Source organism: Ischnura elegans, chromosome 10, assembly GCF_921293095.1.
Source record: "Ischnura elegans chromosome 10, ioIscEleg1.1, whole genome shotgun sequence".
Classification (NCBI taxonomy): Eukaryota; Metazoa; Arthropoda; class Insecta; order Odonata; family Coenagrionidae; genus Ischnura; species Ischnura elegans.
The window spans coordinates 100,793,673-100,811,011 of NC_060255.1; the positions used below are offsets into that span (position 1 = coordinate 100,793,673).

The window sequence follows — 17,339 nt, forward strand, 5'->3', positions numbered from 1 at the left end:
CACTCCAGCATATTGCCGGCAACTGGCGTTGATTGGTCGCTTACCTGAGACCCCCCTCCACCCAGCCAGGGCCACGTGACCGGTCTGGAAGCGCTCCGCTGCGCGATAAAAAATCAGTCTTGAAACTTAATTAACACACCCTGTATATGTAGAGAGCAGTCAAAGTACAACATTACATATATAGGCAATAATAAAGGCCACTTGAATGAATAGAACCATGAAAAACTTGTGGCAAAGTGATCTTCAGACCGACTTTTTATACCAATTTTTAACCTTTTTTTAACCGCTGTTTGAAGATTTTATTTACCACGGTGCAGGAGCCTTAGTGATCTCTTTTTGGTGGCCAGCGCAATGAACCGCTAGCTCTAAGTGTACAGGTAGCATAAGGTCCCAACCTAAATTCCCAATCAATCAATCAGTCAGTATGCTCCTTTACTTTTCAAATTCTCTTCGATATCACATGCTACTGACATGTTTGGTGGATAACTGATCAGGATATCAGGAAAACTGCCTCGTATGTTGAAAGTTACATGGCTGGGGGGACAGATATAAAATAGGTGTGCCGCCAAACGGGAGCTCAGAAACTTATGTTGATGCATTTCGAGTGTAAAAGTATATTTAATTGATTATCAAAATCACCTCAATGGATTCATTTGTTTCTTTATTGCATTTTTTAATATTGAATTCAATTTTGGTTTAGTTTATTAACATGGTAAACATTCTAATGAATCACCTTTTATTCTTATGGATTTTTCCTGAACAAAAAACATTTTCTTCTATCATTAAATTGAATCCACCTAAGGGCTAGAGGAAAAAGTTCTCCAAAGTGTTAATGAGTGAATTTGATTTCTCTTGGAAGAGAAAATATGTAATTATGTAAATTTGGTTCCTATTTTTTTATAGTTTTTTTCATAACAGTTTTATTCTTGGAGTAATTTCAATTTTAAGTTTTGTTCTGTGTTTTCCATCTTTAGATACCAGATAAAAAAGACAGTTGATCACTTGATAGCTGAAAATGTTGTTCCAGATGAAGATGCTGTGGAAGAGGAATTGGAAAATTTTAGGCTGAAAAGACAAATGGAGAGGGAAAAGGAAGAGAGGGATCTGGCGTCTTACTTGGATGAACAAGTGAAAGCTAAGCCTGTAAGTTTGCTATGTCTGCGAAAAAAATATACTATACAGTTGAGCACCTCAAATCCGGAATCCAGAAATCCGGAGCGTTTGGAAATTCCTCTGCATAGTGTATTGAATTGCCACCTCGTGGAACCACTCTCTTGAGCCTTGTTCTGCGACCAGTAGGAAGTTAGCACACACTATTTACATACATTAACAACCTAGGCAGGGACACATAGGGATCTAAAATATTGAGCATTATAGCCTGAATGCATTTATAAATTGATTAATTAACAAAATATAGAAGCATATATGCATATAAGAAGAATATATATACATAGATTTACTGTCCGACTAAGGAAGGTATCGATAGGTATCACAATGTCTGCTAGCGAATGCTATCAATGAAAGCTATTGATCATGAAGAAAAAGAAGTATTCATTGCTCATTCTCATCCAGTATTAAGCATGTATATTTCATGCAGCGGAGGCTACGGTTGCGATTTGATATATATGTATGTATTTGCGATTTGCCGGCTGTGTTAAGTCCTCGCCTGCCAAACCGAAGGTCGCCTGCCCGCGTCGTCGAGTCCCGCCTGGGTAAGTTGCCCCCACCCAGGGAATGATTGTGTGTGATAGTGGTCATTTCATGTTATTTCCTCCAATATAGAAGGCCTTAAATGAGCTGTTTTCGGGGCGATGAAAAAAAAAAATATATTGCTTTAAAAAAAAAAAAGTACCATTTTTTCTGCGTGCTGAAAACGAGCAATCCAAAAAACCCTTTGGTCCCAAGCTTTCCAGATTTGAAGTCCTCAACTGTATGTTTCAACGAGTTGAATCTGCATGGATATCATCAAATGGATTCCTCAATTACAAAGCTCGCCTTTCACTAACAAAAAGTCAAGTTGTCTTAACAATTGTGAGTTGCTCTTTTTTTAAAAATAATCAAGAAAGGATTTGTGGAGGTTTTACTAAGATTCAAACCAATAAATCAAAATGAATTTGATACATATCTAATTTTGTGGTTTATGTTGATGGTAGAGTCTGAAGAATACATACAAAGGGAAAGCTTTCTCTTTAAATTTAGATGATTACAAGTATCTTATATACTTTTTACAACTCCACTCTGTGATCACTTGTACATACTTTCTGCAGTTATTTTTGTTGCTTTTTATTTGATAATAATTTTTTATCCTGTGTCAATATGCAAATATCTGACAAAAATCGTTGTTATTGGTAATATCCAATCATCATTAGTATTTTGTTGCCTGTCACTTTAACTCTGTTGCATATTTTATTTCTTGTGTTTCTGTTCACAATTAAGCAACGCTTTCAATGAATTATAAAAATTATATTTTTAGGCTAGAGGTAAAGGTGCAGGTTCGAGTGGCACTTCGAAAAGGGGAGCAGGGGCGGGACAGGCCCGAGGGAGAGGGCGAGGGGTGAGTATTTGCACTTTATTACATTTAATGGGATTACTCATTAATTTTTAGAATTATTTTTCTTGATTATGATAGCGTTTGATAGATGATGAAACCCATGTTGTTCACTCTTTCAATCTGTCGCCTTCTCCTCGACGTATTCACGACAAAAAATTGATGGCCTCAGGCCTTCAGCTTTCCTTTCCCCCTTGAAATGAGGAAGAAAAGGAAGGTGGAACTGGTAGATGAGATGGTGGGTAAGGAGAGGAACATTTAGAGGGGACGAGTGGAGGAAGCTTTCAAATGAGATATGGGGAGTGTAATTGTATCGTGTGTTAAAGGAAAATGTGGAAACTGAAGGCCAGAGGAAAGATGTTGGGTTAGCAAGGGTAAAGTTGAGTGAAGGGAGAGAATAGGGCTATAACAAGGGACTCGTGGTGCTCCTTGCATGGTCGCTAAGGGTCTATGCCCATTAGAATCCCCAGGTCCCCAGGCCAAATTGTAGGATAACTTTTTTTGGGAGTGTGGACAATGTGTTGGCTATTGCATTGTTGTAGGTGCTCACTGGAGAACGTTTAAGGTCTCCTGGATATAATTTTTTTGTATTTCCAATTGATTTCCATTTGTATTTGCCTCCATGTGGAAGAGAGTTTCTTCCTTGGAATAATATTACTACAGCAGACTCCCGATTGTCCGGCTGCGGTTTATTCGGTTTGCGGATTGTCTGTGCATGATTTTCACTCTCATTCAGTTTTTTTTGCGATCTTTGTAAAAAATATAAAATCGGACGCAAAATCATCGGGATTACTGCAGTAATGCTAGGATACACCAGGCTCATTATTTCTGATAGAATCCCCTTCATAAAACGGAAATGATCATGCGCTAGCTGCATTCACGGGAGCACCGTGTTCCTGGTTTCCAAGCCTGGCATGTGTATCCGTGATCACAGAGTGCGCAACCGCACTCTGTGATCATGGATACACATCCCACAGCAGTTGCAACCTGGGCAACTTGTGCAAGACGCGACTACGTGGCGTGGTGCCTGACAGTGTAGTTTCCGACGTCGAGCAGTGGTTTTGAAGCATTCGTGCAAACCACTTTTCTGTATCCGTGATCACATAGCCACGGATGTGAGGTTTTCGAGACGAGGCCTTACATGGAGCATTAATAATACGAGTACAACCATGTTATCGCCGCTAAAAAGATAGCGAAATGGCGAAGAAAGCTCTCAATGAGTCCGGGAAGCACTCTTAAATAACAGGATAACTGCATAAATAGTAATATATTGTTTGTTTTAGGTAAATTATAGAGATGGGTTGAATAGCAGATTTCTCGAATTCGATTATCGAATTCAAATATTAAATCATTGCTTGAATATTCGAATACCTCGAATTTCGAATACCTCGAATACTAAATGATGAATGCTGGAATGTTTGACTCGGTTGCCAATTCAGCAGGCATCACAAGATTTTGGGGAGTAATTTTGATTTCCTTGAAAGGATTCGAACAGGAATTTAGCTGATTAATGGAATATTTTAATTTTATGGAAACAATTGGGCATATAATTAATTCAACTAACATCGCTTTACCCCCACTCCTGCTGCCAAGTGCTAGCTGACAATCTGAGGCATTTTGTAAAATACAAGCTCTTCTCCACCGGATTTTCTTCAATTATTTTCAGTCCATCTTTGGGAGTTCTCACGAGATAAGAAGATGAATTGGAATTGCTATCAGGGAGAAACCAAATATCCTGAGAAAATATCCCTTCGTCTGGGACTGTAACAATAAAGATTTATAGCACCACTCATAAATTGTAACTTGATATATGTTTTCGGAAAAAAATACCGCATCAACTTCCTAGAAGCTCTGCTGCTCATATCGAGTCTCGCCAGAATGCCAAGCCTCCGTCCTATTTTGACATTTATTTCCTCGCGTAGAATGCTTTAATAAAGTCAGAAATGCGTTGCGTTTGGTCTTGTTCTTTTTTAAATTACGCGCACATTACTAATATTTCAATCCAATAAAGGTGTAATAATAATTTCCGAAAGTCATTGTTAGACACCTTTTGGGCTAGTAGATGACTCATGCAGCAGTTGACCTCCAGACAGGGGGAAATTCGAAGCAGGTAGGTAGAAAAAGGTCAGTGGGTGAGAAAAGGGGGTGGGTGCGAGACACGTTTTTATTTTTCTCGCGTAACGTGATATTTTTTTCGAAGCTAAGGTCTTCGTAATATGATCCCTGCGTGAGCTGGGACCTTTTTTTATTTCGGTGAAGAGGAAAGCCTCAGAGGGGGATAGCGGATCTTGGGAAATGCGCTAATGTTACTATCCCACGGTACTCATGCAGCAGTTAAGCTCCAGAAATGGGGAACTTCGAAGCAGGTAGGCAGAAAAAGGTCAGTGGGTTAGAAAAGGGGGCGTGAGACACGTCTTTATTGTTCTCGTGTAACTTGATATTGTTTCGAATCTAAGGTCTTCGTAATACGACCCCTGCCCGAGCGAGGACCTTTTGTTTGATTTCGGAGAAGATGAGAGCGTCAGAGTGGGTGAGGCAAATGCTGAATGGAGGGGGATAGCAGATCGTGGGAAATGCGCCGATGTTACTATCCCACGGCACTGGAGTTTCCTGGTGGGGGAAACCTGGGATTTTCGGATTTTTTCACCCGGATCAATTTAGGTTCCCCACGTCGAACTCTTTTCACCGCTCTGACCCGAGAATTTGATGTAGTTCGTCAACTTGCCTATACCGGCGCTGCATGCACTAAAAGACTAGAGTTGTGTACATTTTTCCGAGTCAACTACCAACGACGTGCGTGCGACAGTGTACGACGCGAAATTCAAAAGTATTCACGGTATTCGAGGCGGTACCTTTCGCATAACTATTCGAGACCTCGAATATCGAATACTTTCTAGTATTCGAGTATTTGCGGATACTATTCGCACATCTCTAGTAAATTATGAAATTAGAAGTAGTGATGGGTCGATTCCAGAATTTTATCGATTCCGATCCCGATTCCGATTCTGACATTTCAATTCCGATTCTACCGATACCGATTCCATCGATTCTGATGGCATAGGCTCCAAGAAAAATATGACTTAATTCCAGGAAACAAGAAAACCACTTTAAAAATATTACTCTGTGAAAGAGTCAGTGGACAAAAGCATCTTTCATATCTTTACTATGTAATTAAAATATAATAGCTAAAATTCAAAACAGAGCATACCTGAAAAGTGGTGTTACATGATAGGTATTACTTTAGAATATTGGCACTCATAATATGTCGACAATATATATACATATATCCAAACTACAAGTCCTGAGTACAGAAATTTTCATAGCTGTAATAATAAAGATTACATACTACGTATATGAATCATGTAATATTTGGCCCTTTCAAATTCTCAAGTAGAAAAACCAATTATTCTACATGCTCAGCCAGCAGGTTTTGACGTCTCCATGTTACAGTATTACTGCCTGCAGAAAATTGCCTTTTGCTACACACGTGTGTTATTGGTCAAGTACTTTCCTACCAAAATTGCAAAATTTTGGAGACTTTGGAATTTTTATTAAAAATTATATCAACGATTTTTTTTGATCTTGAATCTTCATGGAATTCAATTGGACAAAGCGAACAACTATAGAACTATAGCCTTGTGGTGTGAAAACTCCCCCTACCGCACGACTCACCTCGGCGAAGGTGGAAAGAAAAAAAGGGTAACGGTTGTTGCCTTTCACGGAAACAGTTCATTTTTCTCTTTCTTGAGCATGCTGACTTAATCTCTTCACTTTACTTCAATACCCGAGGCATATTTCTTATGTGTGGGATGGTCCCGAAAAATATCCAATCCTTAGTATTTTCACTCGAGTATTGCGCTAAATGGTCTAGTCGATCTATACATAATCCTTTTTAACATCCTCAGTTTAGTGTTTTAAGTCAATGAAGACGATTATCCATGCTTTAAATGACGATTTTCAAGACTAATGTTTTAAAAAACTTGAAAAATCGGCCTCAGTTACGGAGCCTTAAAGTTCCGCAGCGTGTAGCTCAGCCGTGACGCGCGATTGAAAAATAGCTCTTATTTCCTTCGTCGCAAACTTTTTTTTTCATGATTTCTCATTAGTACTCTTTAGAAATCTCTACTTTATATTTTGGTTCAAATTTTCTGAGTTATATTTTTCGTAAACGAAAGATAATGTCTACTTTATGTCAAATTTCACGTGAAAAACGGGTCGGCCATTTGGCGTTGTAAAATCAGACAGATGAGAGCCAAAATCTTCAAAAGTCATTGAAAGTATAGGCAAAGCACCAGATCAAAGGAATATTGCGTTTTTTATTCTATAAAACTCATACCTATGCAAAACCACTTGGATAAATTCAAAGATTTTTTTTAGGAAAAACGATATCTCGCGTGGCATGGAAACATTGGTCATGTGTGGGCCTCTGTATCTCACTAAAGGTTCGTATTTATGTAAAATGGCATAAAAATCAATATTTGGTAATGATTTATGAGTATTTACGTTGAGTTTGAAGTCTCTATCCCCGAAAAGGTCATTTTGGACTTTATTCCAACTTTTTCCGATTTCGGACCAGTGTGCGCCGGGTAGAAGACGATCGGCCGCTGCGGCTGGCGTAAAGGTATTCGGCGCCCACGTCGACAACTATAGTGTATTGGGCAAGCTGAAACTACCAGGCCTAGGCATTAGAATGACTCATCGGTTTTAAAAACTGCATTATTACATGAGTTTCATGATAGCGCTTCCTGTCGGCAGATTGCTGGACCTACTAGCCTCGAAAGCTCTGTAACCTTAACTACTCGACTTGAAATTCGTAATGCTACTCGAAACGCTCGAGTCGAGTACCAACTACTCGATCGACTTGAATTTTCGAGTACTCGCACATCCCTAGAAGATATGTGTTTTGTTATTACGATTACGTGGCGCAAAAATTCAAATGACTGTTGGAAACGCGGTCGTATATTTTGTTGTTTGAAGTACTACTGGAATCGGAATCAATTTTTCGCCTTGGCAAGTACTCGTTTTCGATTCTGGTTCTTGGTCGAGAATCGAGGAATCGAAGAATCGAGTAATCGAACCGACCCATCACTAATAATAACATATTGTTTGCTTTAGGTAAATAATGAACATTACAAGACATTTGAGTGAAAGTTTGGGTGATCCGTATTTTCTGATTATTTGTGCCCTCTCTCCCCCCATCATTAGCCATTAGGATATTAGGGAGTGTGGTGTATATGATGCATGGGCAATGCCATTCCAAGTGTTAACCCTCCAGCTGTTGCGTAAGATAGCATTCTTGCCCACACATTTATTGGCTTCCATTGTGAAACAATTTAAACTGTTCACAATTTTTGTGATCGCTATTTGTTAAAGGAATGATATGAAAGTGCCTGCTTAATCTTGTGCCAAACCCATCAGTTGCTTTAAAAAACTGCAGGGAAATTAAAAGAGCTGGTTTGGGCAACCAATGTGCCTTCAAGATGTGAATAGTTTTAGGTACTTTTATGTAACATATTTTGCATTTTAGATTAGTTTTGTGTCAATGTGATTCATTATGTGAGATGAAGCACATGGACGAATGGTGTTGTTAAGTAATAATTGCTGCATGTGGAATTTGCAAAAGTGGGTGAGTCTTTTGGTGAATCATTTCATGGCAAAATAAAGAAAAAGTGAGTGAAATAATAAAAAGTGGTACCAAAATTAATTTAACCTTATTGCCATGTCAGTGTTTGTTTCCTGATAGAAGGCCACTACTTTGTTGTTCTCCAAGTGTCTAAATACTTGCGTCTACAAAAACCTTCTCTTCTCGGAAAAGGGCTCATCTCTGCTTTCTCAGCTGTATCCAACTGCTATCCTTGCTCATTCCATATCCAATGTTGTGTGCATTGCAGAGGGGCGGCAGGCAGAAGGCAGGATGGGATGAGGACGAAGACGAGGTGGTCGTGGAGGACGACGATGACATTGAAGTGACCCCTGCGAGGGGCCGTGCGAGGGGCAGGGCGCGAGGCAGAGGGCGAGCCGCTGCAACCTCCGTGAGTGGCTCTTGTTTTTCTTATGCTTCTTTTGATCCCTACATGACTATTGCTGACCTTAACAACTCTAACCACACACCTGTTGAGGTTGATTGCATGGCAGTAAGTTGCTTAGGATATAAACTTATAGAAGCGTCGAGTTAAACAGCATTATGCCCTCATTCTTAAGCCAGAAAAAGATCCTTCAGTTCCCATATTTATCCAAACAATCTTGGTTAAGAGGTAAGTCACTCTATGTTTTGAAATAACAGCAAAAGGAAACCAAAAGCTTTAACTGTATAAATTTATGTCTCTTGTGCTGCATTGGCTTGTGCTGGGAAATGTGATGAATTTCGGTACGAAGATTAATTTTGAAAAGGAAGTGGCAATTTAAATGCAAGCGGCACAATTCATGTTATAATTTGGGTGTCAGAATTGTCATGATGCAGAGTGCGTGCTTCAAATTCTTAGTCATTCCTTTGAAATGGGTGGATAGCAAACTGAGCAAGATAGAAATAGACTCTGGTTTCCAATTATCAGCTAAACAACAGCAAAATAATTTACATCCAAAATATCCTTCAGAAAAGATGAAATTGTGAATGTTTACACAGCTAGCTGTAGATTATACCTTTTAGGTGATGTTCAGGTTGCCTAATTAATCATTGAAGTCACTTACTCTCAAATAAAATGATGCCATGGATGTGATTCCTGCGAGAGGTCGTGCACAGGGCAGGGCATGAGGGGAAGGTCATGCCGCTGCAACCAATGTGAGTGGCTATTGTTTTTCTTATGTTTGTAAGCCGTGTAACTTTTTTTTTGGGGTATATGGAGAAAAGCACTGCAGGAACAAGTGACTTTGTACGCAGTCACGCGCACGGGTGCAAAGTTAAATACACCAAAGGATGAAGTTCGCCATGAAAAAATATTTGACTTAGCTGGGATTCGAACCCGGATCTCCCGATTGCCGGTATTTAACTTTGCACCCGAGCGCGTGACTGCGTACAAAGTCACTTGTTCCTACAGTGCTTTGAAATTCGTCGTCGCAGACCAGAGACAAAATAAGGGTTTTTCACCCCGACAGTGGCTTAGTAAGCACGACCCTCGCCACATGTGCCACAGTGTGGACTTGTGACGTCAACATCTTGTATGATAAAACCCCTCCCGAAGTTCGCTCTGAGAGAATGGCTTGGTGGTGAAACTGGTTAACACGCCTGACCGGCAATCGGGAGATCCAGGTTTGAATCCCGGCAGAGTCAGATATTTTTTCATGGCGCACTTCATCCTTTGGTGTATTTATTTGGAGAAAAACTGGGGGCTGTTAGGATAAATACAGTAGGTGCTAAATAAGGAAGTTTGAGTCTTTTTAGGTCTAATATTTTGCATTTTAAATTCATTTTTATTAATTTCCTTGTGGTGGAACTCATTCTTAAGGATAAAGTTTTCACAATGTCCATACACTACTCTTGGTTTCCAATTGTGAACTCATTCGCTGCAAACTTTTTCCCCTTTTTCTATGTTTACGGGCCACTGTACTGTGTGTGAATACTGTCACAGGCCACGGGCTTTCGCCTCATATTCTATCCCTACTGATTGCTCCAATGTTGTTTTGCAGAGGGGCGGCAGGCAGAAGGCAGGATGGGATGATGACGAAGACGAGGTGGTCGTCGAGGATGACGATGACGTTGAAGTGACCCCTGCGAGGGGTCGTGCGAGGGGCAGGGCACGAGGCAGAGGGCGTGCCGCTGCAACTTCCGTGAGTTCACAATTTTTTCCCTTATGCTTATTTTGATCACTGCGTGATAGCTGGAGTAAATCCTACCAGATTATTATGTAGTCTCTTGCGTCATTTTCTCACCCATTTAGCTTTTCACGTGGAGAAAGCTGCTTGTTGTCATTGTTTTCAATCTCCTTCTGCATTGATGCGTATTAAATTGTGGTGGGTGTTTTGATTCTTTCGTTTTTAATACCAGTGGCTCTTAAGCTCAGAGCCAGATTTGAACTGAGCCTAAAAAGAATCTGTTCCGAAATAATTGCGTAATTTCAAATCCTGAATCATCTGTAGAGCTATGGAAATCAAGAAAAATGAATTGAATTTGAAGGAAGATGGTGTTGCTAAGATATGCAATGCAAGGAACCCAGTCATCTGCAGAATTTCTCCGCCTCCCCCTTCCAGCTGGGTGGCTCCATCGCCAGAACCCCTGAGGGCTAGAACCGTTCAACAGTGGGAGGTTTTTCTGTTTTGTGTCATAGTTTAATACTTCTCAAAGTCATTGTGGGTAATGAGTTAAAAACATCTTTATTTTTCAAAAATTTTATGGAAGGGGAGTACTGTGTGTTCAAAATCCTATTGAATTTCGAGTCTTCCCTTATTTTAGAAGTTGTTTGAAGTTTTCGTGTGATCATTTGTGGTGGACCATCTTCTCCGTGGCCCTGCCATAAGTGGTTGAGAATTTGTTTACTTGAGGGAGTCAGTTACACTGGGGGCTTGTAGTCATATTGAACCATGAAAATAATATGGTACGTATAAAACTGTTATGGAATTGATTTCTTTCTTCTTCTTGATGTTGACTCGTAGTTCTCCACAATGTTGATTTGCGGACGTATCCATGACTTCAGTCTGACCATCCTTCTTGTTGATCTTTTGTTTGGATGTTATTTGGACATCTTCCCTTGTCTCCATTTTCCATCCTCTTTTGGAAGAGCAATGTAATCTTTTGGCTGTCAGCAGTTTGGTTTCTGCTCTCGCACAGCAATTCGATGCATCTTGCCAATCCTGGACGATACCGGAGCCACAATCACAATGCTACAAATTGTGCAACACAGCCTCGAATGTATGGTGTTTCGAAATGAATGTCAATATTCATTTTTCGATATTTCATTTGCGAAATTAAGTGCAAATGTGCTAGGTAAAGTGCACATAATCATATCTCCCTGTTAAGTTGCAATCATACGACAGGAAAGTGGTTAGTTTAGTTGAAAATGGAACTGGGGAAGGCTTTTTCTTCATATTTGGATGTGTGAGCACTTGATAAACAGAGCTTTCACCATATGTACGCATAAAATCATACTAAATGCGATGGTGGTTGGCGTAACATGGTGAAACTCCTTCATTATGCACAAAGGTTAAGAAAACACTTAGCTGTTTCACAAAATAAAATATATTGCGACCGGTTTCGATACAGCGTATCATCATCTGGCAATTACAAGTATCAGTACACAGAATTTATACCCTTTAACGCCTTCAAGGGTATAAATTCTGTGTACTGATACTTGTAATTGCCAGATGATGATACGCTGTATCGAAACCGGTCGCAATATATTTTATTTTGTGAAACAGCTAAGTGTTTTCTTAACCTTTGTGCAGCATAAAATCATACTATTAGTTGTGGTCACATGTCAGAAGACTCCTCCAATAACTGATTCACAGTATAGTAATATTTTACCTACAGAAAATGTGTAAAATTTTACTAGAATGTAGTTATTGGATGAGCATTTCTCATGTCTTGAGGCAGATTCGGTCAAACCTCAACAATTGAGAACTGGATAAGTGAGAATCCTCTATGAGTGGGACGCATTGCCAAGTCCCGACATATTAACCCTTGAAAGCCTTTATAAGTGAGGATCTAGGAACCTCTCTTAGTGAGAGATTTTTTGGCCGACTTCAGATTGGGAAATGTTTGCACACTGTTTGGCTCATAATGGAATAATGGGAAACCTATGTCACACTCAAACTTTAAATTTGTATACAATTTTGTTAACGTTGACTTGAAGGGAACAAATTCTTTATGACTCCATGAATTCATAACACACTTTAACAGAAGTTAAAAGAGAAAGACAGTGATATTGTTTCAAAGAAAAAACTTCAAAGATGTAAATTGTTGCATCTTCGAATTCAGTGAATCGAGACATGGTGTTGTAGAGTCATTTCATGAAGGTAATTATCTATTTTTGATAAGAGAAATGAGATGAAAAATCATTTTAATAATGCCACGTGAAAATCGTAAAAGACATCAACTTATTTCATCAAATGAACATTGTAAATACAGTGCAACCTCGATATAACGACACCCCACGGTGCACTAATAAACACTCGCTATAGCGAATTGTCGCTTTACCGAAGGTGGAGCAAATAATAGCCAATATACCTGTTGCGAACAGATATACAAGAACAGGAGTGGTGCGGCGACAGATAAACATCTATCCGATAAACGTAAGCATAAATCCAGACGAAAGGCGATGTTTTTTTGCATCACTAAATTTCCTTACTCAAATAACGACTAACTATTCAAACAATTTATAAGCGCCGCACTGAATAAAAATCATGCAAAGCATTGTCTCGTCAATCATTATATTTATCGAACGACAGTTTACCACATAAATTTGAGACTGAGCACTCCATTAACTTCATTTCTAACAGATCGCTAGCAATTACAGAGGTTAAGGAGTCTTCATGAAAGTCTTCCGGCGGTGAAAGCCTCGCTATGGCGAGAGCCAACACCTAAAGGGTCTCGTTAAAACGAATTTTTTAACACGCTTATTATAGGGTCAATTGACGGTGCATCGGCTATCTCTCGTAATAGCGGGGGTGTCGCTATAGCCCGTACTTGCTTTAACGAGGTTCCACTGTACTTCAAAATTTATAGGTAATTACATGCATAATAATTTTATAATTGTGAATTCCCTGCACTCACCTCCCCTCCCTCCCTTCCTTCCTTATTTGTACCCCTATAAGTGAGAGGTGTCTTGTGTGAAACAGGGGAAGTGAGAAACCTCTAAAAGTGAGAAAATAATGCCGGTCCCTTGAAGACTCACTTATCTAGGTTCGACTGTAGTTGAAGCCATTGGACATTTATAGCCATGTGGAAGAGGCCCTTATTTGTAATATGCAAGAATTGCCATGAGAAAAATAATTGTTTATGGCTGCAGAGTGGCACCAAGGGACTTCATTGAGCCAGTGCATACTTTGTACGCAATCACTTGCATGAGTGCAAAGTTATCACACTTGGGACAAAACTTGCGTGGAAAATATCATTTTGCTAAACCAGAAGTTGAACTCGGATCTCCCAATCGCCAGTCATGTGTGTCAACAGGCGTGGTCCCCCCTTTGCCCCTTTTGTTAAGAGGAGTCTAATGCCCACACCGGGTCTCTCTCCAAGTATCCAATTAAGCCAGATGAGTATGAAATTGGTGGAGGGGTCGTGACCTGGGTCCATGGAGTATGGAACAGGCCTCCCTCTCAACCGTGAAAACCTTAAAACCGTGGATGAGCCGTAAATTTTATCTACTGTGAAAAAACCTGGAAATAGCCATGAAAGTCGTCGTAAAACCTTAAAAATCATTCAAACTTGATCACTCAAACAGACCATCGATTGACGGATCAAAAGAAAAATCGATACGTCGATCATGTTTCGAGTTCATTCACGCGCAGTCACTGTCTACGTATTTATCTGCACTCGTATATTCGAAGCGCATTTATTGGTCCGTGTGCCGTGACGAAACATTGGCCTTACGCCTCTGATTGGAAGATTGGTGACCAAAGTGTTCATTAAGTCTGGCGAAAAAACAGACTCTTCTTCACTCCCTACACACCTGCTCCCTCTGTTTTCCCACTCACAACCCTTAGCTGGCACTGAATTTTGCTAACGATGATAGGTGACGTCATGAGAGAGAGAGAGCACTTTCATTGCTGCGTTTGCATTCATGGCATCCGCCGTGTTTATTAAATTTTTAGTTAACGTGCGGCCGGTGATTGTTACTTGATCAATATTTCTGACTAATATGGATCATCAACAGAGCGTGAATTTGACGACATTTTGACCGTGAAAACTTGGAAAAAACCGTGAATTTTATAATTTAGTGAGTGTGGGAACCCTGATGGGATATCCACCAGGAGAGAGAGAAATGGGCCTTAGAGCCCCATTCAAGTGCCGTACGTGTTCCAGATGAGAGTTGACCAATTTCAAATCTGGTTATAGCTGGGGACTGATCATTAATTTTTGATTCTACTGTGGGCAATTCTTTCCGAGCTTCACTTTGAAAATGCCTCATATTTATCAAATTGCTCATAAAATTTTTGAAACCTTTGCATCTGTGGTAACCCTTTTGTTTGTAGCAGTACTGAATACGTGGGATGTTAAAGTAAGTGAGTAAAAATATTCTAATTTTTCTTAGAGGCTCATTTAATTCATGCAAAGAGTTTATACTGGTCAGGGAAATCAGGGGAATTAGGTTTTGGTCAGGGAAGAACTCCATAGTTAGCAAAGACATGAATATCATGGTTGAACCCTCTGAAGTACCGTATTTCTCCGAATATAGTCCCCCTCTGAATATAGACTCCCCCCTAATTTTGAGGCTTGAGTTTCGGGGAAAAAACAATAGGTTTGGATATAGTCCCCGCTTTACTTGTACCAAATGGGCTTTTTTGAAAAAAAAAAAAGGGCGGTGTAAATCGATTGACTGTTGGGAGTTCGTCGGAGACGCATCAAGGGAACGGGATGATGAATTAAGGAGTCAGCAGTACATTCTACGACATGCTTTATTCCGCTCTACAAACCGACTGTCACCTCCTCCACCCGCCTCCCCGATCGTCCAACGCCTCCTCCACGTGCCTCCCCAATCGTCCAACCGTCGTCGCCTCGTGTATGCCGACACATCACCCCCACAGGTGAGCGGTCGCTCATGCCGTGGGATTGCGAGTCATCAACAGCGAGCGATGAACGGAAGTTGGCGAGAGGTGGGGAAAATGCAGAGCAGTCATTACAGTGGACTATATTCAGACAAATACGGTATTGCTATGTTTGAGCAGCAATGTGACCAATTAATTGTGCTCTTAGATGGGCAGCAAAGGGTGGCTCTGACGCCATGCTCCTTGACTTGATTTCTGCCTCTGGCGCTTGGATTTGTTTCACAGTATAATAAGTCCATCGTTGCCAATGGTTTCAGTGACAGTGGCCTTCAATATCAGAAGTGAGTATACCTAGGATAGCCAACTTACACGCATACGTTTTAGCCCCCCTGGTAGGTTCCTACTATGTTAGCTTGTTGTATTTTTCCATAAAATCATTACATGACTGCTTTACCATTGAAATCAAGTCAGGGAAATTTGAAAAATCAGGGAAAAGAGGGGGAAATGGAAAATGGATAGTTGGTGCATAATTATGTACCATTTTGTGACATTATGATTTTCCTCCAAATGAAATATGAGGCAATTGATAACTTTTCTGTTTCATTGCAGGGCTACGGTGGATCTGGCTCCATGAGTCAACTTTCCATTACGAATTCATTTGTGAGTGCATCAAAACGTAAACACACCTACATTTCTGAGAGTGGGTCTGACTAGAGCATGATAAATGCCATGGAGTTTGCATCGAATTTCGGAAATCACTTTAAGTTGCTTTTTGTGAGAATTTTTTCTCCTCTGTAATCATAAACAACAGAGCCCATTCGTACTAGTTCGTATAGTCCTAGAAAGAAATTTGTGCAACTCCTTAAGACTCAAGGTGTAAGATAACATAACTTCACAAGCTTGGGAACTTGTGTTTAAAGAGAAGTGAAATTGGTGAGTGATAAAGGATATTTGGTTCCCAATAAGTATCTAATGTTGGGATGACTTTGTGATACATTCCAATTGTCTCATCTTGTTCCGTCTTGTCTAGGTAGACCTGTATGTTCTTGAAAATTTTAATAGCTCTTCTTTTCTATAACTATTATGGATAATTTGAGCTATTGTATGCCATGTTTTGGCCATTTTTTAAGTTTTCAGATCTATCCTGATTGGACTCAATGTCTGTGCCAAAATAATTACCTATGTGGATTTTCTTGTCCATTAAATTTGCCTTAGGTTTTTGATTTACGTTGATTAAGGCAGTAGGAAAAACTTGTGCTGCCAGTTTACTGATGTAATTCTCGGATGGCATAGTGTAGCTCCAATATCTCTTTGAAATCAAACTCCTCTGTCCAAGTTTATACCATATGTACATTTGTTGAATTAAGTGTTATATCTAGGAAAATTTTACAGTGTGTTTTTGTAACAAATATTTTCTTAAAACATTGTTTTTACAAATGTATTTATTTTGGCTCTTGTACTAGTCTCAAAAATTATCTTAATGAAATACCACAGTGCCTTTTTACAGAAACCTGCCAGTTTTAATTCAAGAGACATCACATTAAAATCTAGCCATAATTTCCTTCTATGGAAGTGAGCCTATGGCAACGAAAGGAAGTATAATTGCATTCATTTTTGCGTCAGTACGTCTGTGTGGAAGTGTGCATTCAATTTATTAAAAATGAGATAAACATCTTCTACCTTTTCTAAGGGAACTTAATTTTGATCATAAATAGTGACAGCATAAAAGTAGACACATTCCATTAATGTGATTCGTTTCTGTCCCTTCAACTTATGTGTTAGGATAGGATTTGGTACAGTTTTTACAGATAGTGAGCTATTCTTAACTTTCCTGAAGTTATTTTTCTGTAACTAAATCATTATTTTTAATGAAATTATTTTTTTGAACAATGAAAGGCATTTCTTCTGGCATTTCTACAACTCTTGGCATTTTGCCATTTTTTAAATACTCAAATAAAAATCCTTCTGCGGGAGTCATGTCAAGTTTTTCCATCTGCTACTTGTCATGGTTTTGTATACTTTCTGAAGTGTGTGCCGTTTAGTTGTGTTCTTATCCTAGTCCATATTCCATGCAAGAGTATTATGGAACCTCTCGACCAGTTTGTGGCCCCTGGACGATAAATAATTATTTCAAAGGAAGTGCTAAAATGGAAGG

The 17,339-nt window shown here is 39.6% G+C and overlaps 1 protein-coding gene across 6 annotated transcripts in view; it reads left to right on the top strand.

Annotated features, from left to right (window-relative positions):
- LOC124166548 (double-strand break repair protein MRE11) overlaps positions 1–16,688 on the top strand; it is a 53,236-nt gene extending 36,548 nt beyond the window's left edge. For all 6 annotated transcript variants that reach the window (XM_046544100.1, XM_046544102.1, XM_046544101.1 and 3 more), the window contains 5 exons: positions 975–1,143; positions 2,474–2,554; positions 8,440–8,580; positions 10,172–10,312; positions 15,794–16,688. In XM_046544100.1, coding sequence (XP_046400056.1) covers positions 975–1,143; positions 2,474–2,554; positions 8,440–8,580; positions 10,172–10,312; positions 15,794–15,898 — 637 coding nt within the window. In that variant the 3' untranslated portion in view covers positions 15,899–16,688. The remainder of the gene's footprint in view (positions 1–974; positions 1,144–2,473; positions 2,555–8,439; positions 8,581–10,171; positions 10,313–15,793) is intronic.
- The last annotated feature ends 651 nt before the right edge of the window (positions 16,689–17,339 follow it).